Here is a 26,344-nt window from a genome sequence, read left to right on the forward strand (position 1 = left end):
AACCAATTAAAAAAAAATGTGAACGGGAATTCTGAAATTTATGCTGTATTAGCAGTCTCCATGGAGAGCACTTGTACTAACCCTGACATGTTTTTCTTTAACCGATAGATTTTTGTTGCTTTTCAGTGCATCATAATGCAGTTATATGTACACACACACACAGGAACAGCTAGATTACACATCTTTAACCACTGAAAAAAAAAAAAAGAAAAATAGCATGTAGTTGTTAAAAAAAAAAAAAAGAACAGGATGAAAATGTACACATGTATCTTTGTTTTCATTTAGTATAAAATCATTTCACTTACTAGAAATCCTGTATTTCAAGTTGAGCTAATTCCTCTTTGCAGTTAAATCCCTGATTTTGTACGTTTAACAAGATTTTTACAACACAACAAAGAGCCTTATATATGTCATCAGAGTAAGCCTTATGAGGATAGCTGCATGGATTAAAAGCAAGCCTGACACATTTTTGCTAAGAGCAAACGGATGTCTCAGCTGCCAGTGTTGATGCTTTAAGCATTAACATTTTTTAACTATTTTAGCACTCATTAAAAGATGTAAGAAGAGGAATTATTACAATCTATACAAGAATTTCATGGAGTGTTAACTAATAAAAGGACAAGCTGTGACACAGAGATACAATATTAAGTAAAATGAACAGGTTCTGAAAACCACCCACCGTAGTTTAAGGAGGAAATGTAATTTATTTTTTCTAAAAGAAGGGCCTAGTTCTCATGTTAAAGCAAGTTTGCTTAATAGACCAGTTATCCTGAAACTGTCACAATGGTTGCAAAGCTCATCAGTTGCCAAGATTCCTTATGAAAAGCGCCATACAGAATTTCAGCAATTCAAGAAAATTGGATGATATAACAGATCAAATGAAAAACTGAATGAAATCTGTGCAATGTACCAAATCTAACATCTCGATTAGAGAAGTAAAAGAAGTCTGTTGACTCCTGCTGGAAACATACTGTATCTTTTTGATAAATACATTTGCCAAGCATAAATGTGGCAGAAGAAAGTTTTCAGCTAGACTCTGGATGCACTGCAAGAAAACAAAACCTTAGATAGTATGCAGGACCTACAATGCAACAAAATTGGACATTGGGGGGTTGTAATCATTGGGCAGAACACAGCCCTCTTCTTGGCTTTCCTCTTTTAAAACACATTAAACACAGGAATATAAACAATTTATATAATGATCACTCAGAGAAGAATGTTTGTTTGTTTTTTAAATGCTTCCCTTTCATGACAACTAGGCCCCAAGGTATTTAAAGGCATCAGCTTATGAAAACAAAGCCACTTACTTTCACTATTTTAAACAAAAAGAAAAGCAGAAAATGGTAATCCTGTGGCATGAGTCAGGATGTGACACAGGAAAGAAATGTCACCTATTCTACCAGAACCTCTCATAAGAGAGCAAAGCATAAACCAAGCAGCTTTAGACAATGTTTTCAAAGCAATTAGCACTGTATTTAAGGCACCTTTAATAATGCTTTCAGAAAACCTAGGCCAAGTTATTTCAGTCAGTAGCAACAATTACTGTAGCTAAATTTTCTAAAACTTTTCATTTTTAGTTTTTTTTCAACCTTAACAGTTTATGAGAAATACATGAAAAATAAAATTGGTTCTAAATGCTGCAATGCATATAAAAATCAGAAAGCACATGAATAAAAGCAGAAATTCTGCATTTCTAAAGGAAGGCATTACTTGTTCTTCATCAGTTTTGCCACAATCTGTATGTATTTGAAGATGGGTCAAGTAAAACCAAGAGGATGACAACTGTAGTCAAGCTAACTTAAAAAAATGCTTAATTTGAAAACCGATTAGAACTATGTTAACCTTTCAACGTAAGGAAAGCTAAAAGATAATCGTTACTGATACTTATGTCTGATACATACATGTATATATTTTAATAACTGAGCAACTTGTATGCAACTTTGGTGATTACTCCTACATAACTATCCTAAAAATGAATATTTGTAATTAATCTGAACTATTGATTTGACCAGAGGGAACACTGAATAAATAAAGTTTTTTCATTTTATTAACAGAAAATAATAAAGAATAATTTTTGGCCTACAGGAAAGAAAAAAAAAAATCAACTACTAATTTAAAATACAAACATAAATTTTGTTGAAGGAAGTGTTTTCAGATTTTTGACCAAACAGGGATTTTCTATGCAATTCAGATATATTATGGAGGAAAAAAAAAAAAAAATTGAAAAAATTATATTTGAATCCATTTAGAAAAACTTCCTGATCATTTTGGAGGAATATGATAAATAAACTTTGGTGAAAATGTTGTTAAACAAGCTCCAGTCACAGAAATAAATAAATGATGATATAATGTCATAAAGAGAAAACTGGTCTTTTGTTATTTAATGGTATGAGAACTTTAATTATTAAAGATTTAATTTCCCTCCATCCACAATAAAATCAGTCACAGAAAGCATTATACCTCATTATATTAAAGTACTTAACCACTTTAAGAACCTTAACAAAATAAAAATTTGTACTAAATATATAAATAAAGTAACACACGTAAGCATTTGCAGAAGTTATTTCCATACGGAGCACATCCTTTGAAAACTAGAAATGTTGTATACAAACTTATTTTTCATGTTGCACTTTTATATTCTAACATCCCAAAGAATGACTAGGTTTCAGTGGACACACAGACCTCTAACAACTGCTAACATCCCTCATCCCTGTCTCTCTCACACCGTTACACAATGTGGTAGCTCTGTAATGAGCCACGGGAGATGGCAGCTCAGATGCTCACCTATTGGAAACCCCCCTGAAGTCCATCAGAAGACCATGTATACAATTGCAGTTTGACCCATTGCCTTTACAAAGATGGTCTCTGCTCTAATTTCTGTATAACCAAATTTGCAAAGACCTATAGCTGAATAATCCTACTTCTTAATATCCCAGTGATGAGATCATGATGCACAGAGATGCATTTTTATGTCACATTTATGTTGCTTCCTAAACATCATAGAATCACAGAATGGTTTGGGTTGGAAGGGACCTTAAAGACCATCTAATTCCAATCCCCCTGCCATGTGCAGGGACACCTGCCACCAGACCAGGTTGTTCAAAGCCCCATCCAGCCTGGCCTTGAACACTTCCAGTGATGGGGCATCCACAGCTTCTCTGGGCAACCTTGTTCCAGTGCCTCACCATGCTCTGAGTGAGGAATTTCTTCCTTGTAACGAATCTAAATCTACCCTCTTTTAGTTTAAAACCATTACTCCTTTATTATTCCACTCCACTCCCTGACTAAGAGTCCCTCCCCAGCTTTCCTGTAGGCCCCTTTAGGTACTGTAAGGCCCCTGTAAGGTCTCCCTGGAGCCTTCTCTTCTCCAGGCCGAACAACCTCAACTCTCTCAGCCTGCCTTTGTAGGAGAGGTCCTCCTGCTCTCTAATCATCTTCACAGCCCTCCTCTGAACTCAGTCCAACAGGTCCCTGTCCTTCTTGTGCTAGGGGCCCCAGAGCTGACCACAGGGCTCCAGGTGGGGTCTCATGAGAGCAGAGAGGGAGAATCCCCTCCCTCAGCCTGCTGGCCATGCTGCTTTTGATGTGGCCTAGGATATGCTTGGCTTTCCGGGCTGCAATTGCACACTGCTGCCTCGTGTTGAGCTTCTCATCAACCAACATCCCCAGGTCCTTCTCCTCAGGGCTGCACTCAACAAAAACTCCTCTGAAAATCATTTTTTTTTTAAAGTAAATGAGGAAAACTAATTATCCCTATGCAAACAAATTCCCAGTACTTTTGATCAAAGAATCCAGGTAGATTTCATTTCCAGCTGTAACAAAAGTACCTCATGGAAACATGTCTCTGCTTAACCATGGGAAGTTTCCATTATGTGTAATATTTCCTAAAGAAGAATATACTTTTTGGAGAGGGAAAACAAACAAACAAACACCACAAATTCCTTCAAAATTTGCAGGCTGCTCCCCCTGTACTGCAAGGTGTAACACTTACTTCAGTGTGTGGCCTACCAGCCCAGCTGGCAAGGCAGCCTCTTTCAGGCCTTACCTGGACAGTCAAGCTACCGCTGGCTTGAAAGAGTTTATTATAAGGTTGTACCAGGCTGCTGGAGTCCATCTGATTATTTGGCATGAGGAAGGCTGGAAACCCTTCTTTTCCTCAGGGAAATAACTGCGGTTATCCCCTGTCCTGAATTTTGTTGCTAAAACATGCTGTATTAGTGAAGAGAGAATGCAGGCCAACAGGGATTGTCTGCTTCAACTTCCTCTGCTGGTCCCCATGCTGGCCATGAAGCAGCAGCCCTTTCCAGAAGCAAGGAAATGCTGGAGCAAATGTTCTGGAATAAACCATTTCCAGGCACAGACTGTGCGCTTGCAACTTGATTGCTGTGTATAGGGAGAGAAAGGAAAACCACATGGGAACCGCAGCCTAACACCAACGTGGAACAATTCCCTGACTGATCTCTGAAACGACAATACGCTGGGATCCTTATCCCCTTCAGTCAAGACAAATATTCAAGAAGAGGAAGCAACAGACAGCCCACACACCACTGTGAATAGGGAGCCTGTCTGATTCTTGAGTACAAACTACTTCTGAGCTTTTATGTGTAAAGCAGGTAAGTCTAGCACAGTGTGCTAGACAGGCTCCTCTTGCTCTTGGCTATTGTGGGGATGGGTTATAAAATACCTCTAGCCTCTGGCCTTACATTTGTGTTAATATATGTTAAACACTATGCACAAGATAGGCTAAATGTACTTATTCAATATATAGATACATATTTCAAAATCATCACCATTATCGTCGTGTTTATTTCCTGAAAAACTAACTTTTAACTATAAAGGTCATTTTTGCCTTAAACTGGATACATAACCTTTAAAATGAAAACTTTACTATTCCTTTTATGACAAAATATAGACCACGTAGAGCCAAAAGACGCCTCAATGTATTTTAACCCTACCGTTTTCCCAGCCTGAGGGAGAAGGCAGAGGGCAGCCACTCGTGCTTGCCAGCCAGGAGCATCCCCAGCCCTCTGCTCAGAGGTTGCGTGTTACAGCCACCAAGTGAGAGAAGAGTGCAGAGGTCAGGCTTTTCTGAGGCACGCGGAGCTGTGCATCTCTCTTGCACAACTCAGTAGGACACATTAAATGCTATATAAAGGCTGGCTGACTGTCAGGTAGAAGAAGGATTAAGTGGGACTTTATTTAAGACCAGTTACACTTTAGGGGGAATATAAATTGAATAGCCTCATCCCATTTAATTCTGAGAAGTCCAAAACTTCTGACATAAAAAGGATTTAGTTTGTTTGCTGTATTTTTTGTTTTGCCTTTACAGCTTTAACTTATTTTCAAATAAGGCTGTCCTGGGGAATTCTTGGCATCCCACTCTATGGGAAGATGTCAACAGAATATAACAAGAAATTTTATTTTTACTTATTTCTTACTGAAGGCTGTAGAGAGGGTATTACAATATTGCTTATTAAGACCTTTGTCTACAAAAGAAAAATGCTCTAGTTTATGTTATGTTGGCAGAAAAACAAAGTTTATATTCTTTTAATTCAGCCTAAAACAAGACACCAATTAATTTAAACCAAAACAATTTCCCAGTTTACATAACAGAGAAAAAAGAGTCAAAAGATGGCCACAAAAACTAACTACATCAGTTTAAAAATAAATCAGTTTTTGCTTAAGTTGGAGCAACTTGTGTAAGCAGACAGAGCTAAAATTCTACTCCCTACAGAATAACTTCAACTTTAGGTACTGTTGTGCTAATAGGGGAAGAATGATAGTGTTAAACCAAATGCAACTTCTATTACTAGTCCATACATAAATACATATTAAATGTATTTAGCCATCATCATCGTGGGCAACAGAAATCAGCATGACCTTGAAATATTCTAGATTTGCAGTGAAGATCATGCATGATGGTATCATTATCTTTTCTGTAAATCAGAGAAGTTTAAAAGACATTAATTATGTTATAAAGATTGTTACTCTTTTTAGTGGTTACAAACATTAGAGTCAAACACATCTGAGCTCATTTTTTGAAGACCTACACATATTTATGCAGAGTAACCACCAACAGTGCACACTGATTCATTTAATCACAAGAAGTACTGCATTTTGAGGGCATCTGGAATTTAATGACTATTTATTTAGTTTGACAACGAGACAACCAAATCACTTATCCTCTACTCCAGGCACTAGGACAGACTCTAGGCACCTTTAATTGCAATATTTAATATCAGAATATGGCAGCAAAAATGGTGATATATAAATTAAATTCATAAGTAAAAAAGCTAAGATACCAAGTCAACATTATCTCTAAACTGTTTCTGGCATATATTGCTAAATATTATTCTAATGAGCAACAGTACTTGGAGATCAGAAAATGCTGTATGTGGCAGGGGCACTGCTTGCAGGCCATGGACCCATTCCAGCAACAAATTAGGTCAAGGACAATAAAGTCAACTTCATGGAAGTGATCTGCAGTGTTACTAAAATACATAAAAACTTTCATTTGTTTAGAAAGCTCTTGACCTGCAACTACTGGAGACTAGGGAAGCATTCAGGGAAGATACTGCTACAATGTGTTAGGCCTCCACAGGTACTACTGGTGACACCAACTAGGCTGGCTTTTGGCCTGATCCATTACAACCATTCCTACACAACTTGTGAGCAAAGGACCAACCACAAACCCAAAACACTCCCACCGTTTCAGATTTTGCAATTATTATGTAGTAATTTTGCTATGCAATAATGTAGTCACTTTGCCAACCTTTCAGTTCTGGGCACTGCTTCACCATATAGTTTGGAAACTTACTTACTGACTATACTTTTTCTTTGTAGATGATGAAGCCCGTCTAAATGTTTCTAGAAAAAGACCTTTTCATTAACAAAATGTGAATGAAAATATTGTTTTCCAACTGACTTGAATCAGCTAAGCTGCACAAGCAAAAGGAAACATTTCTTTGCCCTATTATCATTACACAATCTTTATTTTACGGGATGAACTTATTATTTTCTAATGTTTACACAGTACCACTGTAAAATTACCCTCTGTCATTTTATCTGATAGTTGTTTTTATACCACTGCATGAAAACAAGGCTATAGCAACCTTCATAGGATTGGGTCTCCCACTTTTTTGTTTTGTGTTATAAGCTTTAAGGAAAAAGACCTAAAATAGACACAAGAGAACTGTAACATGCACATAATTACAATCACATGTTCCTGGTGACAACTTTCAAAAACAGTCCCAAATATACTGAATGAGAGTAATATGATAAACCCAAAGATTGACTCTTTGTGGTTTGTGGTCTACAGATATTCCCTCAGACTTCACATGACTCCTATCTTATGCAACACATTTTTGGTGGTGACGGGAGTAGGGACTGCATTTTTTTCTTTTATCAGTTTCCTGAGGAATTTGTAAGTGTTGTGGAAAACAAAAATTACACAGGTTTTATTAGGATGTGATTAGCTTCTCATGACAATATACTGGTTATTACACAATAAAAAACTCCCTGAATGCCCTGCAGTTAGGGAGGAAATAGGCTCATACTACTTTTCTGAATATTAAAATATAGCTATTCCATTGAGTTCTCCTATATAAACAGAGATAAAACACTGAGTATGATGCTATTAGCATGCAAAATGGCAGTAGGTTACAGAAGGTGAAACAACTTACCTCCTCTGAGCAAGTGGCAGGGCTAGAGCTTCCCACATAGTTCACAGCCCAGAAAGTCTAGCTAACACTGATTGATCATGGTATTTCCAATGATGAATGACGGTGCAGAAGGACTTCCACTCCTACTTCTCCTTCTCTTAGAAGGGCATAATTTAGTGCACAATTACAGATAAATATTTTCACTTGTAATTGTTATAGTTAGAGAATGCTTCGTAGGGTATGTCTGTCCTGCAAATGGTGACATAGTTTAGAGATACCCAAACTAACTTAAAAAAAGCTGGTGTGTGCACCTGTATTAATTTAATTCTAACAGCATGACTGACTTAACCTGCTCTTTGACACCAGCAAAAACAAAAAGCAAGACTAGGTATCTTTACACTATGCCACAGTTTGCAGTGAACACGCAAAAGAAACCTGTTTCTTACACTCACTGCCAATCTGAAAAAGCACTGAATATGAACAGTCTCAAGGGAAAAGCAAGGTTACTGTAACTGGTCTCTTGTTTCTAGCTATCAGTATGATGGTGCAGACCTCTATACGATGTCAAATGGTAGTGAACAGAACTTTCCAGTAGCCTAGATAACCAAACGCTACAACTAATCAAGATGACATATAAGCAGTTGAAAGTTTCAATAACTTGACAGAGCATGAGACAGAGAAATGCAAAGTACCATATCAAGACAGAGCATTTCCCTAATAATCCTACTCCATCTCAAGAGCTGGACTTAAAAGTGTTTGCATTAATTTCTCAGTGCACATTGTTTCCCCTCTATCAATTAACCATCACAGTAAGCCATGCTAGCAGAACAGAGGACAACTATAAATTACTATGATTTTCATAACATGCAAGTTTACAAGTAAATGATCATTCCAAATGATTGAAAGGGTTTTGTTTTACAAAAGGCAGGGAATGCATATTAACTTAATAGATGACAAACTTGAGGCTTATGATGAAAAACCGCCATTGTCTTTTAATCACAGTCTCACAATAAATGGAAATTAGACAGTTTGTCCTGTCCCACAGGACTATTTGTAAGATGCTAATTAGCTCTGTGGAAACCCACAGTCTTGGATGGAAGAGAAGCTGCAAGAAAGAGCAGGAAGCCAGTCTGTACTCATAAAACCAGACTACTAGTTGCAGTTGAAACACCTCTTTAAATAATCCCCTTATTAGGCAGCCTGTTTAGCACATCCAGCAACTCCCACAATATATATGCTACAGAAGATAGTTGCAAGCCAGTCAGCTGCAATTATGTCTTTAGTTCATCAACCAGTCTATCCCAGCTAGGCTGCATAGCCATATTCAACATAGCAGCAGCAATAACACAATTGATATTATACCAAGCAGTGATGGAATACGGTTAAGTAACTCTCAAGGTCACCTGCTAAATAGATGCACAAATAAATTCATTAAATAACCATTGCTTGGACTATACAATTGCTGATACATATGACTGCTATTCACTGCTGTGCAGCACATAGTAGAGCTATGGATTTCGTTACAGTACTATACCAGAACATCTTCAATTTACATGCACAAGGAGCAGAGTGCCACGCTTGGCCCAGGCTGACTGTAATGAGAAGGTAGATGTATTTAAAGAAGACAGATATCTAGAGGACAAACTAAAATTAGAAGCACACTCGCATGGGCAGTCCATGAGAATACTAACACACTGCTGAAGCCACTAAAAATAGAACTTCCAAGTTTGGAAGGTGACTGGGAGGATAGAGGTATCATTAAACCCCTATCAACTGGAAAAAAATCCTGCATCAGTAGTTCGGTAGGAGTAAAAGTCTCCAGTGTAGAAATCTGCAAAAACAGGCTGAACTGAGCAACTGTAAGGTATTTATCTAATGCCAGTGATGTTGCACAGTGGTATTAGAGGGGAAAAAGCGTTCAGTCTCTGTGCTCTCTGTGTTAGGTTGCAGCATATAAAAAGCTGAGACACCAGTCCCAGTAACATCTTCTGGTATGCCACGGCTTTGACACGTAATTCCTGGAGCAGAGCAACACGACAGCCTCCCATCGGGATGAAAACTGAATTTGTGACCATTTTAAGGCAAACATTTGAAGGAGTGAGGAAAATCCTAAAGGACACCTGAAACGTGCTACAAGCTAGACCATGACAGGGGATGGTTGGGGGACAGCTGTCATAATCTGGACCGACCGATTCTGTCCCTGCAGCCACTGAGCACAAGGGGGGAGGTTAGCCAGGCTGGCAGCAACCACTGGCACACTGCTGCCCTGCAGGGGGACACCAGAAGGCAACATCCCAGCAAAGTTTCAGACATAATAGGCTAAGCAGGCTGCCTGGGGTTCCGGTGAGGCCAGACCTACAGTTATTTAAAAATAAATAATTAAATCTCGCTGTGGCAAGTAGTTTAGAAGAGAACTCCTCTCAGGGAAACACAGAAGTAAACAAGAAGCTCTTCCAAATCTAGAAGCTTTCAGTTTTTGTAAGGGGTACTGGCCAGCAGTCTAACTGAGGTGGCTCCCCTCATCACTAAAATCACCACAGTTATGGCAATCTGAGCAAGGAAACAAATTGTGCTATGACTTTTCTTCTCTTATGATTTCTCCAGGACAAGACACAGAGATAATTTGTACTGCCACTACTCCTAAAGTGAATTTGCATAAATAGAGAAAACGCCCTAGGTCTACACTGCTAAATAGGGAAGAGTCAAAGACCAGTGTTTGGCCAGCCTCCCACTGTCACGGCAGTGCACAGTTTCACTGTACATTACTCATTATCTCCTATGTCAAATCTTACATTTTTATTAAGTAACCAGTTTTCCTGTGTGCTCATCTCAGTAGTCAAGAAAATTTCTGCACAAGACACAACACCGAAGTTCAACCTATAAAATGTACTTCCCAATGCATGACTTGGAACTAATTAAAAACTGCATTCCAAAGAGTCAGGCCATGTTTACAGTTTTTACTCAAATTCCACTTTCATTAACAAATTATGTCACAATATTTAAACATGAAAGCGGATGTGTGTTTTTTTTTTTTTTTAAAGGGAGTAGAAACATTTTACAGGGTTGCAGCTGTATTCAAGAACATCCACTTTTCTTTCCAGTGCCTTGTTCACTGATCAGCAGGCAAGATTTCAGGGAATGCAATATTGCCAACACTTTGCTCCTGTTCATTTACTGTATAAATATAGTTCTGCCAACTTTTAAATATCTGATTTACTGAAAAAATAGCCCTAAATCTCATTTGGGAAAGCATCCTAAAAACAGTCTAATGCAATGCTCAGATCTAGAATTAAAAGCATAAAAACATGTGACACATGGATTTACATGGTATCTTGTGCATCTAAAGTAACTCATGAAATTAACTTCTTGTGTCAGCCCACTGTAAAAACTTACAAGGACAGCTTCATTTCTTTCTAGCTCTGATTTCTCCCCTGCACTCTCCAGCAGATGGCCACCAAGATGATGAGGGGGCTGCAGGCAGCACACGAGGAGGGGCCAGGTCAGATGCTACGCGTCTCACTGCTGCCAGCAGGGAAGCAGTTGCGAAGACAGAGGCAGTCTTCTCCAGGATGCAAATGGCAAGGCAAGAGGCAACAGATGCAGGCTGGACTATGGAAAAACCCCAGCTGGGCATAAAGACACTTTTATTTATTTATTTATGTTGACAGGACGGTGGTCAAACACTGGAGCAGGGCCCAGAGCAACTGTGCAACCTCTTTCACGGGAGATGCTCCAAACTCAGCAGCCTGCATAACCTGATTTTACTGAACAGGGCTTGAGGAGGGGGTTGGGACTGGATAACCTCCAGAGATCCCTTTCAACTCACATGATTCCATGATCTATGATACTTGTCAGGGAGTGGGATATGTAACTAAAGCAGAATGTCTAGGAAGATGTAGTAGCCCCTGGGATTGTGTCTCCTAATAAGCTCCTTGTGTTTGCACCATCTTTGGAAGAGGAGAAAAGTCATTCTTAAGCATCACAGCAAGCTCCCAGAGCACAGCTCCTGATTTATGATCACTTCAGCCAGAACAATCCTTTGTTGAAAATCAGACCTTCCTTCAGCCTCTCTCCAGTTCCAGCTCACATCCCCAGCCTTCAACCATTCCCTCACTCAAGTGCCTCCTCCTCCCTACCAGCCATGCCACCCTTACTGCTTTTTCTCTCTTGTTCTTTCTTCTCCCACCTCCAAAATGATGCTTCTCCCCACATCCCAGGGAGCCAAAGTTGTGACAGCAGCGGGGAGGGGTAAAGATGGGACACAGCTCAGAAGTGGTACAAACAGGCAAGCAGGTACATACTGATTGCTCCTCCCAGCCTCCCTGCTGGCCATGGTGACAACTCACCCCTTTGGGTTAAGATGCAAGATCCTCTAAATGGGCTGATTTTGGCTGCTTGGGAAACAAATGTTGCCTGACTGTTAATTCTCTCTCTCTCTCTCTTTTTTTTTTTTTTCCTGGAAAAGTGAACAGGCCAAGACAGACGTCTCCCACTGGGTTCAGCCCACAGCTACAGATTTCAGGACTGTAGCTGGGTTTGCAATGGAAACTACCTGTCAACAATCCTACCTCTCATGAGGGCTGCACTAAAGCCATCCAAACAGTGACATACAGCCATGCTAGTGAATACACTCTTAACCTTTTTTCAGTTTGTTTTCCAACTCAAGTAGGAGGTTCACATGATTTTTTTCCCAGCATTTGGGTATCAACCTGAGAACCAGTGTAGCATTTACCAACTAAACCGTCAACAACAACATTATCTGCCCAAAGTAAAGGCAGCAGAACTTATAATATCCCCTAAAAATGCTCCAAAAATATGTGCTCGTTTTACTGAAATAAAAGAATATTTAAGCTTTAGTAGAGATCTATGTTTTTGGAGGAAAGGGTCCAGAGGAAAATTACATATTTGTGGTTTAGCTGGGAGTCATGATGTCTCTGCATATGTATAACATGTGGTTGCAGATTCATAACAAACAAAGCTTTCAAACAAAAAAATGTAAGTTTTCAAAACTTAATCCGTAAAAAGAGAGTAATTTATTTTAATCTGGTTTATTTATATGGTTCTTGAAGTCAGCAGAGCAATTATGAAACTCTTTGTTCTAGAAAGCATGTGCTGACATTAAGCAAAAATAATAATAATAATAAAAAAAAAATCAAAATACAAATGGGAAGTGCAGTGGCTATCCTAGCACCGACCCCTTGCAGCAGGTTCCTCAAATGAGATATTCAAATTCTGCTTCCCCTTTCTGTGGATTACTCTATTTTACATTTAAAATGCCTGGCTACACAAGCATAACTGACTGTATGGAAAGAAAGCTTATTTAGAAGCTGCAAGACACAGCATGAAAAGGATTCTCATATGTTTAAGAAAATGTACAAAACCAGTTATAAGCAGGCAAGGAAAAACCTTCAAGGTCTGGCTCACGCTTGATTTATACTTTATCATTACCCATTCTGGTGCAAATAATGCATATACTTTCCGAGGCAGAAAAAATGACAACTTTTGTGTCAAATTTTAGTGAAACCTTATTTCCTCAGTATATTATGGATGTTGGTACAGTTAGCAAGGACGTTGCAACCAGCAATGTTTCACTTGAGCTAGAATAATCTCACCCTCCATTTAAAGGAAAGAAAATAGCCCAGTGTGGCATAGTAATGTTATCACCTATGCTAAAATACATTTTTATGCTCTACAGTAACCCAGAAGAGTAAAACCAAAAGACTCCACGCCACTTTTAACAGAATAAAGGGATTATGTTGTAACTGAAACAGGGACAAAAGGTATAACACCTAATAAATTTGCCTTTAGAGTTCTTTGCTTTGGCACACAGACAGACCACATTATCTGATACTTAATGTTACATATTGGAAATTACTGGTTCACTGACCGGCAGTAAATTTAAATAATTTAGCTATGATTTTTTTTTTTTTGACATTTCACTCCCTTTTAGTGGCACCAGAAGGTCTACAGAAAATAAACAGATACCACACAGCCCCTTCCCCACAAAATTCTTACAATATCAAGGGTGAAAATCTTCAGTCTCTTCACCTTAAACATCACCTATGCGTTCCCAACTACTTCAACAATCAGAGAAATCAAATGCATAGAAATAGCAAAAACTTCTCAGAATGAAGACTGCAGAAAAGTCAGCTGCAATGAAAAAAAAAAAAAGATAAAAAGCCCCCTTGTGCCTTCCTGCCTGCTTCATTCTCATCCCAGTGCATTTAATGACACTACTAGTTATCACAAAAACAGCTGCTATATTCTATTGCTGCACTTCACTGTTTGACTACAACCTGTAACCACTTTTTGAGTTTAAGCTCTGAATCTTATTTTACAATACTCTTTAAATGGGCTTTTGCATTAAGTATGAAATCATGTAATATCACTGGTTTATTTGGTTTCTTGATGTTTTAATTCTCTCAAGTACTGTGGTTCACCTTATTCATCATGGAGATTACAAATTTAATAATTCAATTCAAAGGAAGAGATTTTAAATTGTTGAAATCATTATCTCATCATAGCAGTAAACGTTACTAAAGAATGTGAGATCTATATATCAGACCCATAAATTTCTGGTTTCTATTTATAGTTAATATATTCCTGAGGGAGGACCATATTTATTGAGCATAAATTCACGTAGTTGAGTATTTGATTTTCACTGCATCAAAGAATTGCATTATTACCTTTAAAGCTTGTTTTTTGATGGTTTTCTGTGTGTGTGTGTTTTTTTATGTAAAGAGTGAAAACTGAAATTCAGCTCAGAAAAAATATTGTGCTGAAGAAGTATATCCAGCAAACCTGAACAGGCCTGATTCTTATTCCACATTGGGTTTATACAGTAACTTAACCAATGCCAGCTGAGCTACTCTCAACTTTGCCATGGTACATCAAATGAAATTCAGAAAGGATTTACTGAATCCACATCTGTTGTCTATCAAGAATCTTAAGAGAAACACTATTGTGAATTTATGTGAAATCGCATGCACAAACGTGGTGAGTAAAACATAAAGGACTCATGTAAGTGGGACTGAAGACCCACATGTCTTTAAATACCCTTTGTCTAAAATGGACAATATAACACGAAGTTTCTTATTTTTCCCCCACAAATTCTCCCAGAAGTTCACAAATTCTATGCTGATGTTTTGTGTTACCACGGAAATAGAGGAGAAAAAAAACAAAAGGAAAGCTTTTTCCTAAAGCTGCACTTGTGAATAACTAAGCTGAACGCAAGAGTTAACAAGTTTGATGAAGAATAGCACCTAGTCTGGGTGCTACCAGTTTCCTCAGCAGTTTATGGGACGTTCCCAATTCGAAGTATGGAAACCAGAGAGGACTGCAAACAGACACCAACACATTTATGAAGTCAGCTCAGAGATTTGTTTCTGCCTGGTGTCGCAGGCTGTCCTAGAGCTAGCCTGCCTCTTGACCTGTTGCAAAGCCACCGTCCCTTGGAAAGATGCTGCTCCACACTCCCATATGCTGGTCCAGCTCTCGTTCTTTAAAAATGAGACAACTTCTGCTATTCTGTCCTGAAGCTCAGCAACTCATGGTAGTGAGCAGTGTCACAGCTCCAGCCTGACAGCAGCTATGCAAACAGATCCGCGCACGACTGGCTCAGGCCTATTAGGGCTGACACGGCACAGTTTCTGCTTGGCAGTCCTACTTACCTCTAAATATCCTGGCTTATAAAGCCATTCAGGGACAACCTGTCTTGTTGCCAGGAGGACTTCATTTATCACCCGAAGGGCTGCCACATGTCAGTAAAATCTGCTGTGGCCTTTCAGGAAGAGATGAAGGTTCATCAGTCTGACCTGAGCCTGATGTAGCTGGTTAGCGGATCCTGCCTGCTTGCCATATCTTATACAACATCTGCAGGGGGGAGGTGGTGGCAGCAGAAAGGGAAGGAATAATGTGCACTGATGAAGCCAGATGTGTTGGCACCACCATGTGAAAACCAGAAGGTTCTGGTTATATACAGTGATCCTATTACACTGCACAAACTGTTCCAACTTTTGCCATGTATAGCTTTTCACAAGTGGGAACATAAAGGTAGCAGTAGCCTTTGCAGCAGCCACAGGGAGAAAAAGTGGGAAGTCGGATTTAGGAAAACACTACTCAGTTCAGCTTAAACCCGGCAACAACAAACTCAACCAGGAAATAAAAAAAAAAACAAAACAAAACAAAAAAAACAACCAACATTTGGCTCAGCAATTTTTCAGGCTGGGTCAGGACCTGCATCGTTGGGCTAATACGGATTTTATCAATTATTGGTACCTCCTAAACCAGAATCACAGCAGCAGGCTCTAAATCAACATCAAAACGAGTCATAATCAGATGGTATAGCAGTGTTAAACCCACAAAAATACATAGATTGTTAGACTACAAATCACAGACTGCTAAAATATAATTTCACAAAGTTAAAGGAAGACCAACAAATCAAAGTTTAACAAAAGAAGGTAAAGCTGGAAATCAGGTCAGTGGCAATGGATTTCGTGGTGAAGAGATGATTAATTTCCTTTCACTTTTTCTTTACAAATTTCTAAATTATTAATAAAAAATATTTATAAAATTTATTGTTATTTTAAAAAATATTATTAAATCGGAAGTACTAGAGAATGGAACAGCTGTAAAAATAATAGTTTCTTAAGATGACAGAAATCCTCTGTGGGTATTTGGTAATAGAGGTAAATTTTTAATGTAACTTGATGTGTAATCATACAAAGTGCTAGGTTCTGCAAAGAGAAAGCTTAACCAACATTTATGTCTTCCATTTTAAACTCAATTATGTTAACCAGCTGTAGTAAGTAAAGAAAATGTATACGTGGTGATATTGCAGTAATCTTATTATGGTAAGAATCTGAGAAATCATCAACATTGAAAATCAGACAACTGTGCAAACTACTGCAGTCCAGAACAAACTGGACTTTGTTACTAAAGCTTTGTTACTAGAGCTTTGTTACTAAAGGAGCATGAGCTGTTTGCCCAAAATTTCCTACCACAATGTTATAGAGGAAGCAGTTTAAATCACTCAAGAAATATTAGAAAAGGAGGAAGCTGGCATTCAAGGTTACTGCTGGAAGAAGAAAGTACCAGTATTACCAAAGACTGATTGGGGGAAGGACTCAGAGTTTCCTCATAAGGCCTGAAGTTCAGCCAGTGTATTTGCATCATTTTAATTCTCTCTGAGAGTACAGGAGTCTGGACTGGCAGTAATGAACAGAAACTACTCTGTTTGAGCAGAGTAGTATTACACAAAAGAAGGGTACTTGATCTCACTTCTTATTTTTGTCTGTTTATTAGTATACTATGAGAAAAAAAATGTATGGGCTATGAAGGAAGCAGGATTTTAGTGTTGCTGCAGACATCATTGATATATTTCTGAAGTATTTCTGAGTACCAAATAAAAAATAAATAGTTTTCTATAAAGAAACAAAAGGGATAAAACTCACTTGTCAAACACGACATATGCTGAAATAGCTATTGTTTACAACTTCACACTTATAAAAAAAAATAGATATACAAGATGAAACAAACATTATGTTCTTTTAAACACAAAAGTCAATGGCTGACTTTTTACTACAATCACTCTAATACAAAGAGCTGAGGCAGGCAGAGTCATAAATCAGAAAATAATCAATAAGTATTGCAAAGAAATAATTGTAGGTGAAAATGATGAGGGAGTTCCGTATTTTCTAAATAAAACTTGATGTATATATGAAGTCTGTAAAACTTCATGGATACATCAAGTCTGAAATGTTAAAGATGTGAAAAAAGGAGAACAGAAAATACCATTTCTTACCACTTTTCTTTTAGGCATTTTTCCTACACCATTCACTAGGCATTAGGACTAGATAACTGAGTAGAGAAGAAATCATGGAGCAAAAACTGAGTAAACCAAAAAGATCACGAAAAACTAACTGAATTAATTACATGCAAAGCAGTATCTGGACAGAGATACTCTGCTTTCAGAGATATCCTGGAGCTACACTTGCGTTTGAAATGAAAACATCTGTAAGTTTCCATGACACTTCTGTGTCAGATAGGAACACAACCAGTAAGGATTGTCCAACTCCCTAGGTGCTTAAGACAAAGAATCATTACATTTTAATATTTCTTCAACAATACTCAGCTTTCCAAAAATAATGGCCTGAACTCAGTTCTGAATACCAGGAATATCTGCATCAACCATTCTCAGTACAAGGCTTTAAAAAAAAATCATCCACACTTCAAATCGGAAAACACCATATCCATAAAAAATTCTCACACTTGATTACTTCCACTGCCAGAAAATTAACTCTGTGCTTAACTTCATTTTTTTTTCCTTAATAAGTATCATTGCCTGGTTATCCTTTTAGACCTTAAATCTCCTCCTTTACATAGATCATACCTACTGACATCTGGATGTTAAAGCCAGCCTTGAGTACTCTAGAAGTGACTTCTGTTGGCAGATAATAAATAAATACTATTTTCCTGTCTCTGACTGTTATTTCCATGCATCTGAGAATGGTATTTCCCTTGTTTTAAAGCGTCTCAATGAGATTTGTGTTCAAGTAGGTATTTCCTGTCATCACAGGCTTTTCAAAGTCAGTATTTTCCAAGATGCGGGCACTCATCTTTTAAGACCAACAGTCTTCCTTAAATTTGTGACTCTACAGCTCCTTAGTCCCAAAACATCAGCCTGATACCTATTTTTTGTTTCAGTCTGTCGATAAAAATATTGAACCAGACTTCTTTAGAACTCCTCTACAGAAAATCCCATCACATGATAACTACTACTTTATACTTTGATTGTGGTTATCAGTTTTTCTAGTACTGCTAATAAAAAATATGCCGATCTTCCTTAACAACAACAAAAAAGAGCACATACTACAGAAGTAAAACAAATGCCTTACAGATGGCAGTTGATGCTATGAGCCAGATTTGTGACTTCATTAAAAGGATATCAAGTGTACTTGGAAAAATCTATGTCTTAAAACAAACTGCTGCACCCAAAACGTGTTTTTCAAATGACTATGTTTCGATATGCTTAGCTACCTGTAAAAATAATGTATCCATATCAAGCAATACAACATCTCTGTATCAAAATGAATTATGATGGATTTCTTTAATTTGCAAGAACTTAAAAGAGCTAGATATCTGGATTTTGATTTAATTATCTTTCCTTCCTGACACCTGACTAGTGAGGGTAATCACCAGTAGTTTAGATTTCTCATACATGAGTTCAGAAGTTGTTATCTTACTTTAGTTCGAAATCATTCTTCAAGTGGAATTTCCTAATAGGTAATTCAGATGAAGAATTTAGCTCCCTCAATAGATACTTAAATGCTTCATCTGTGGACTTGCTGTAGGTATGTCGATTCCTGAAACAATAATCTCATGTCTCAAATACTTACATAAAGGCAGTAGAAAATACATTCATTTCTTCTCAATTTTGTGCTTAGTAATTCACTGAGATTATTTTCAGAGATTCAAATCAAGAAATGAGATGAAAATATTTTCATGCCTCCTTAATTTCAGAGCTCTATCCCTTTGAAAGAACGAATTCTAATTTGGTCTTCCACTAATTCTTTCATATGCTATGCTCTTCCAGAGCTCTGGTTCCATATCTACATTTAAAAAAAAATCAAAACATTCATGACTAATTTCAAGACTCCTCTGCCAATACCAGAACTTCTTAAGTTTATATGAATACAGATTAAAATTGAAAGACTTTTTAAAATGTCATCCTAAGATTTCTTAACAGCATAATGGCACTCACCTAAAACCAAACAAGCAAACAAACAAAAACCAAGTCAGATATAAAATAGGTATAAAAATGGTGTTCTTGTGAAGCTATGAAAAGGTACGTCGATCGTTAAAAAGTCTAGCCCTGAATTCTTTCTTATCCTGATGAAATAACTAAATGCTAAATTTTTCTACTGGTTATGTACTAATTGGACACCTGCCCTGGAACTACAAAAACAGTGATCTGTAATTTTTCTTTTTTTGACCATGTTCTGTTTTCTCTGATAAGACAAATGGAAAATAGTTCCAGTGGTTTAGATTGTTTTTCAAGCCCCATTCCTCTAAAGAAAAAAAGAACGAACTTGCTCACATAATAGCTATGATGTGTTTACTCACAGACTGAAATCTAAAACTGATTCATTACAGCTTTGCTGCTTTACTCTGACTGGGGGGAAAGTATAAAAAAGGTAACTTCAAAGGGTTTTTCACCCTAAAGTATCTGGTGGCAGTCTCAAGACACAAGAGAAAAATAACTGAAGAGACCATAAAGCACTCTAGAAAAGAATTATATATGTATTACCTTAGAAATAAAGCTAAGCTAAAACTGACACCTTTAAACCTAGTCACTTTTAGAAATGAGATTTAATCAAGTTAACCAGGAAGAATAAATAGAAAGAAGCCTGAAAGAAAAGAGGAAGTTTTACTGAATTCTAACTTTTTATATTCACGGACTTGTTAATATTTTTAAGCATATACTCTTTATCATACATAATAAAATTTGTTTATAATGGTTAATCTTTACCATTCTGACACGTACAAAACACTATCATCTGTGACTACAGCTGAATTACCTTACTCTGTACACTTCCCTTTTCACTATTAGTACTTCCTAGTACGATGTAGCATTACTACCCATCAGAGATCACTGCTTCAGAAAAGGCACGTGACAGCAATGCGAGAATAAGAGGTTGAGCTTGGAGAACGGGCAGCATGCCCTGCAAGGATTTCAGGGTTACAGATGAAATCCTTGCAGCTGTAACCCTGAGGTTACAGCTGCAGGGCATGACTGCAGGAGTGGTGGCAAGGGATGAGAGCAAACCTTGGCCAGGGCTTGAAAAAGCCCACATGGGAACGTCTCGGGGTGCAGGGGGAGGCCAGAAGGATAGGACAGGCGCCTGGCTGAGCCTGGACAGCCAGCTAGGCACCCAACGGGAACTTCTTCAGCTCAGTAGCTTACCTATGACTTTGCAGGCCTAAAATCATTACCTTTGCAAAGTTTCAAAAACAGTTTCTCCTTTTCAGACCACATTTACCATTTTTCTCCAACACAAAAACAAGAAACAAAGTGGCCTTCACTACTGCAATTATGCAAACAAGGAACTTTTGCAGCGAAGTTAATTGGAAAAATCTTTTTCAGGAAGATACACTGGCAGGGTTGGTGGAATAATTGATAGTAGAAATTGAACAAGGACATAATTTTGTGCCTGTTGCCAAACTCCTGGCCTGTTATTTCCGTATCATGAAAAGTTTCTCTCAGGTCTAGAACATGCCATCTTTTCACAGACGAGGGTAAAAGATTTTGCTTTATAATCCTGTGACTCAGTTGTACACCTTGGTAACGAAGCACGGAATTTGTGTTAATTTACGTAACTGTACCCATCTGTCAGCAAAGCTGCAATTGTCTGCTTGCATTTCTAATCATACATTCACAAACATAAACACCATATATGGAACAGCTGGTTTGCCAAAGAGGATCTGGACCCTAATATTGGTTTGAATTACTCAACAAAGCTAAGAAATATGATCATATGAAAACAATTTAGATATTTGTTTTAACAGAGTTCTTCTGTGTACTTCAGCTCTTCCACTTCATCAATTTATTACTGGTTTTTATTCTTCTTCCCTGGGAGGTTCAAATTCACAAATGTACTCTAACAATAATTACAGAGAGATACAGGTGAACTACTCTAAAGAAAGATTAGCACCGTACACATAACCACAGCTTTCAACAACTGCACCTCTTCCCTTGTCTTCTATCACTTCACAATGCAGAAATGTTGGCTGGGATAAAATAATGCCCATAACTCTATTCTTCCTGTTTAACCAAATTTGCATGTGAAACTTTATCTAAGCCTCTGAGACTGCCTAAGAGAGCTTTTTCAAAGATTCAGTATTTCATTTTGAACTGTGGTTTGTTTGTTTTCCATTTACAATTATTATTAAAAGGAAAGAGCTGTTTCTTTCCCAGACATAAAACAATTAGATTAGTCTAAAAAGGTCAAAACAACTAACTTACATTAGCTAAAAATGAAAAGGAGAAAAACTAACCAGAAGAAAAAGCAAGCAGACTGCCAAGTGTTTCTGTACCAAATATATGTGTTTATTTAAAACAGTGAGGTTACTAGTTTTTCTGACGTCAACTTTTAAGACCGTGCACGGGGATAGAAAAACAAGATGGACAGGGCATGCTTGGGTATGGCAAATATTCTTGTACCAGAGACACCCTTGGCATTTAATTCAGTGTCTGAAAAGAACAGCTCCATCTACTTAAAGATCAAAGCACTTATCTTTTTCTACTCGCTTTTAAAAACAAGGAAACAGAAAACACAGGAAAAAAATAAGAATAAAAAAGAAAAGCCACATTTTTTAATGCTTTCCATGAATGTAGGGAACACACAGTTCTAGAAATAAAAGGAGGGGAGCTTTCTGCATCTACCTGTCTTTCCTACAGCAGAACGGAATCTCATACACAAAATAAAACCGGATAAAATAATCATCTCAGTAAAAACAACACTAACTTTACTGACATTCGTCTGTCTCTTTTTGAAACATATGCTGTTACATGAAATTCTGCAGGTCTCAAAAAGTCATGAGCAGCACTGGAAATAACTCCTCCTACACACTGCTCAAAAAAACCCCAAACACCTGGTGCAGACAGCTCATTGATGGCAGAGCAATAGCTCAAAGAAGATGAGAACAGTACACGCTGCTCTAGGTGACCTGTTGGGATATTACATCTCACAGAATCATGGATGAGCACCAGAGTATGAAGAAACTGTCTTGCCTGAAGATATTATTGTTTGATTTCTCTGAGCTGTTATTTGTATTTGTTACTTTGTATTTTCCCCTCGGTTTTCTAATCTGGTGTCTACTGTATAAAGCAATTAAATGTTCCTACCAATATTGGGATGCTTCAAGAGACGACAGATTCTAGCTTCTCTTTCCAGTTTCTGGTGATCTGCAACAAAAGAAAGCAGAAAGTTGCTTTTAGTATGAAGATGAACACAATTTGTCATATTTGCTTTATGAAGAAAAAGTATATTATTTGATACATTCTTTAAAAAAATACTTTATTTATTTAGATCATTTAAGACTTTACACTAAATCTGCGTGCAATACTGAAATTAGGTTACTGCATCCAGCCACTTCTTTGATGGAGTATGGCAGGCACCGTTCCAGTCGAAAAATCAAGCTGCCAATGTAATGGGCAGAACAGGAAATATTCATGCCATGACCTATAATTATCAGGCAATAAACCATGTTACAGCATTAATCAAAATAAGAACAACCTGAATCTCTAGTGCTATCTTAAATCCTACCTGCTAACTGCTTTAATGATACCGGCTGTACTAGGTATACAGTTCAACACGTGGCAATCACAGTGACACAATGCCAGCACTCCTGCTACGGCACTTTCTCATGCAGTACTATGCTACAGGAACTTCCAATAACTAATGACCAGCAATTACTGTTTTTCCAGCAGGACTAATCTCTCTCACAGGCCGATTAGTCATTAACCTGAACATATCCTGAACACTTAGGTCCAGGTCTATCATTTCTTGGTCCCTCCAATTCCCCTGCCATTCTTTTAAAACTTTGAGCAGAAGCAGCTCTGAACTTCTAGGTCTGAACTTTTCTTGTACACCACTGAGGCCCAAATGACACTTTTGGAGATAAAATTTATGTTGAGGTCCATTTTACTTAAGTTGCTTTTTTTTTTTTTTTTTTTTTTGTAGCACGCTTTTGTTGTATTTGCTCCAAATACCACCACTTATAATACTACTGCTGCTGCATTTTGGTTAACATTAAGTAATGTAGTATTGTAATACAGTATTTGTTCTATATAATAAATACTAGTGTTGGGAAGGTGCATAATTATTTATACTGGAAATAGATGGAGGTTTACAGGTATATTATAATGTCTAGTGTGAGGCAGTAAAGATCACAGACACACAAAGGAACCTACAGTTCGCAACACAAGCTAATAGACAAAAAGATTTATTTTGGTAATATGGATGGGGAATGAAGACAGAAAGACAGAACACATTGGAACCACTGATCAGAACCTGATTACCTGAGTATGAACTGCTAACCTGAAATACTTTAAATATGGTACAAAGAAATACCTTACTCTTTGTTCTGATACAAGGAAGATCACCTCTACACCTATAATGTCTGCATTATATATGAGGCTAGAGTCCTTGGGCTAAGTGAAATTAAACACATAATGCTTTCTAACTCTGATTAACTTTTGTATCTTCTTAACATACTTCAGTTTGCCTTGTAAAAATTGGTTCATTTTGTTACCTTCCATAACAATATCACAATCCAAAGCCAACACACTCAACAGACTCAAAAAAAAAAAAGTAGCATTTTAGGATCTCAGTTTTTCAGAATTATATACATGAGTTTGGTAGGCCCAATTTATACAATTATTTCCTGATTCTGTAATCAGTAACAACCTCCCTAGCCCCCAACTGGCAGAGGTAACTCAGGCAATAAAATATGCAATTTGGAGATAATTAAAACAGCCAGCTATTGCCTACTGTGATTCTGTAATTCCAACTGACTTCTAGTCCATTTATCCTCATTTTCTGCAGCATAATTTCTAGGGATGCTAAGAATGCTAAGCTTTTGTCAAGAGGCAGAAGACCAGCGTACATTCAATTTTATAATATTAGCTAAAAATAGTTTTTCAAAATTTGAGGAGAAATAAACTGTAAAATGTTCTTGGAGATGAGGCTGTACTGCTATTATTTCAACCAGCTCCACTTGGATATCCAAGTATGTTACAATAACCCACCCTTCACAGGAGCTCAAACTTCAGATGTTATGCAAGTAATCTGGGTTGTGCCATCTCTGCAATCCTAACTATCTGCATTACATTTGAGAACACTCCTAACAACTGAAAGGGGAAATTCTTTTCTTCCACCCCATAAAAACTTTAGTCCAACCAATAATTTCTGAGCTGAATAACTAGCATTCAGAAAATAAAAAAGCTTAACCTACAAAAGAACATTAGGTATCACAATACCACAGCAAGAATGTAACACATTTTTGCTGATTTTGTAACACAACTCTTGTTATATTGAGGTCTATTATGGCATCTGCTCTTCCTCAGAACACCAGCAGTGTTATTAAGTTATCTTTCAAAGACATCATAGTCCCTCTGATTCAAGTCTGACATTGGAGCCTGTTGGAAAAGAGTCAAATAAGGTTCAAGAAAAATACACTATAAAATACACCTTAGGTGCCCGCATAGCAATAGTGCAGGCACCCGAAATCCTCCTCTGAGCTGGTGCTCGACTCCACAAATTGCCTGGCACTCTTCCTTTCACCTTTCTCTTCTGTGCAGAGTCATATTGTCCCCAAATCAAGCTGTGCACAATCCCAAAGCTCTCCTTTCAAAATTATGTGAGGCCTGAGGAAGATTTGCAGGCACCTTTGACAAACAGGCAGTTTGGGCTTTAAAATCAAGCATTAGGTACTCCACCTTTTAGAGAATTTAACAAAAACACAGAATCAGGGCAGTTACCCCAAAAGTGAGAAAACCAACTTCACAGCATGGTGACACAGATGGTTGTGCCAGCCTAACTGAGCCAGGACAACACAGTGCAACAGCGAGGGTGGCCGGTGGCCTGTGCTGCTGCCAAAAAAGACTTATGAAATTGCAACTTCATTTTCCTGGAGATCACTTTGGCTCCAGACTGCCCACTAGAGAGGTGCTCTACCCACTGCTCGTCAGCAGGACAGGCAGACTCAGGGTGAGAGAAGCAGCAGCAGTGGGGCAGACGGCGCAGCGGGTGCATAACAGCAATCCTGGGTGCTTAGCATGGAGCGGGCAGGCACCAGCTCCCTGCTGCCAGGATTGCTTCATGCAGAATGCATCAACAGCCCCTGCACCAAGTGCACGAGCTGTGACGGGAGCAGTGACCACAACATAGTTATATTCCGGGCAGGCTGGTGCCGGGAGGTTCCTTACACATATCCTGGCTGGTGGAACAGCACTGAGTGCTAAGGCCTGGGCTAGGGTCCTGAGTGCTGTTTCTCCTGCCACTGATGGTCCCTGCTCCTATACCCAGCCCAGCAAGGCTTGCAAAACACATAGAACAGCTACCTCCTGATCTCAGGCACAACCTCTTAAGTGTGATTATGACATAAATAAAAAGACAAATAGTAACTATTCCAGTCCTCCGGGATTCTGCAGAGTTTATTTAAAAAAAAAAAAAAAGAAAGAAAAAAGAAGAAAAAAGAAAGAAAAAGAAAGAAAAAGAAAGAGAAAAGAAAACAAGAAAAAGTCTAGAAGAATATATCTAAGATTAATTGCCTGCCTGCAGTACTTACTAAGTATGTTCTTAAAAACTCAGACAGGATACTAAAGGCTTATCCATGCAGACCCAGGTGTCATAATACAGTAAAGTATAAGCCTGGAACTCTGAACATAAATAACTGTAACCAACTGACCTCTAGAAAGTGACAGAGTACAGCCTGAAGAGCACAGCCTGTATGGAAGTCGGACAGAAAACATAAACACTTCCTCAATGCACCCTGCAGGATGTCTTCTGACTACAATGTTTCAGAGAGTGTGGGGACAGAGGCACAAGCTGGGCAGGAAAATCCTACCCTTCTCCTGCTGGAGCTGTCTCAGGCGTAATAGGCATCCAAGGGAGAGGTGC

The 26,344-nt window shown here is 38.1% G+C and overlaps 1 protein-coding gene across 36 annotated transcripts in view; it reads right to left on the reverse strand.

The window, feature by feature from the left end:
* CAMK2D (calcium/calmodulin dependent protein kinase II delta) overlaps positions 1-26,344 on the reverse strand; it is a 164,523-nt gene that overhangs the window by 78,078 nt on the left and 60,101 nt on the right. For all 36 annotated transcript variants that reach the window (XM_068682072.1, XM_068682069.1, XM_068682071.1 and 33 more), the window contains one exon: positions 22,567-22,626. In XM_068682072.1, the coding sequence (XP_068538173.1) occupies positions 22,567-22,626 (60 nt within the window). The remainder of the gene's footprint in view (positions 1-22,566; positions 22,627-26,344) is intronic.

The sequence above is a fragment of the Anas acuta genome, chromosome 4 (genome assembly GCF_963932015.1).
Source record: "Anas acuta chromosome 4, bAnaAcu1.1, whole genome shotgun sequence".
NCBI classification, from domain to species: domain Eukaryota; kingdom Metazoa; phylum Chordata; class Aves; order Anseriformes; family Anatidae; genus Anas; species Anas acuta.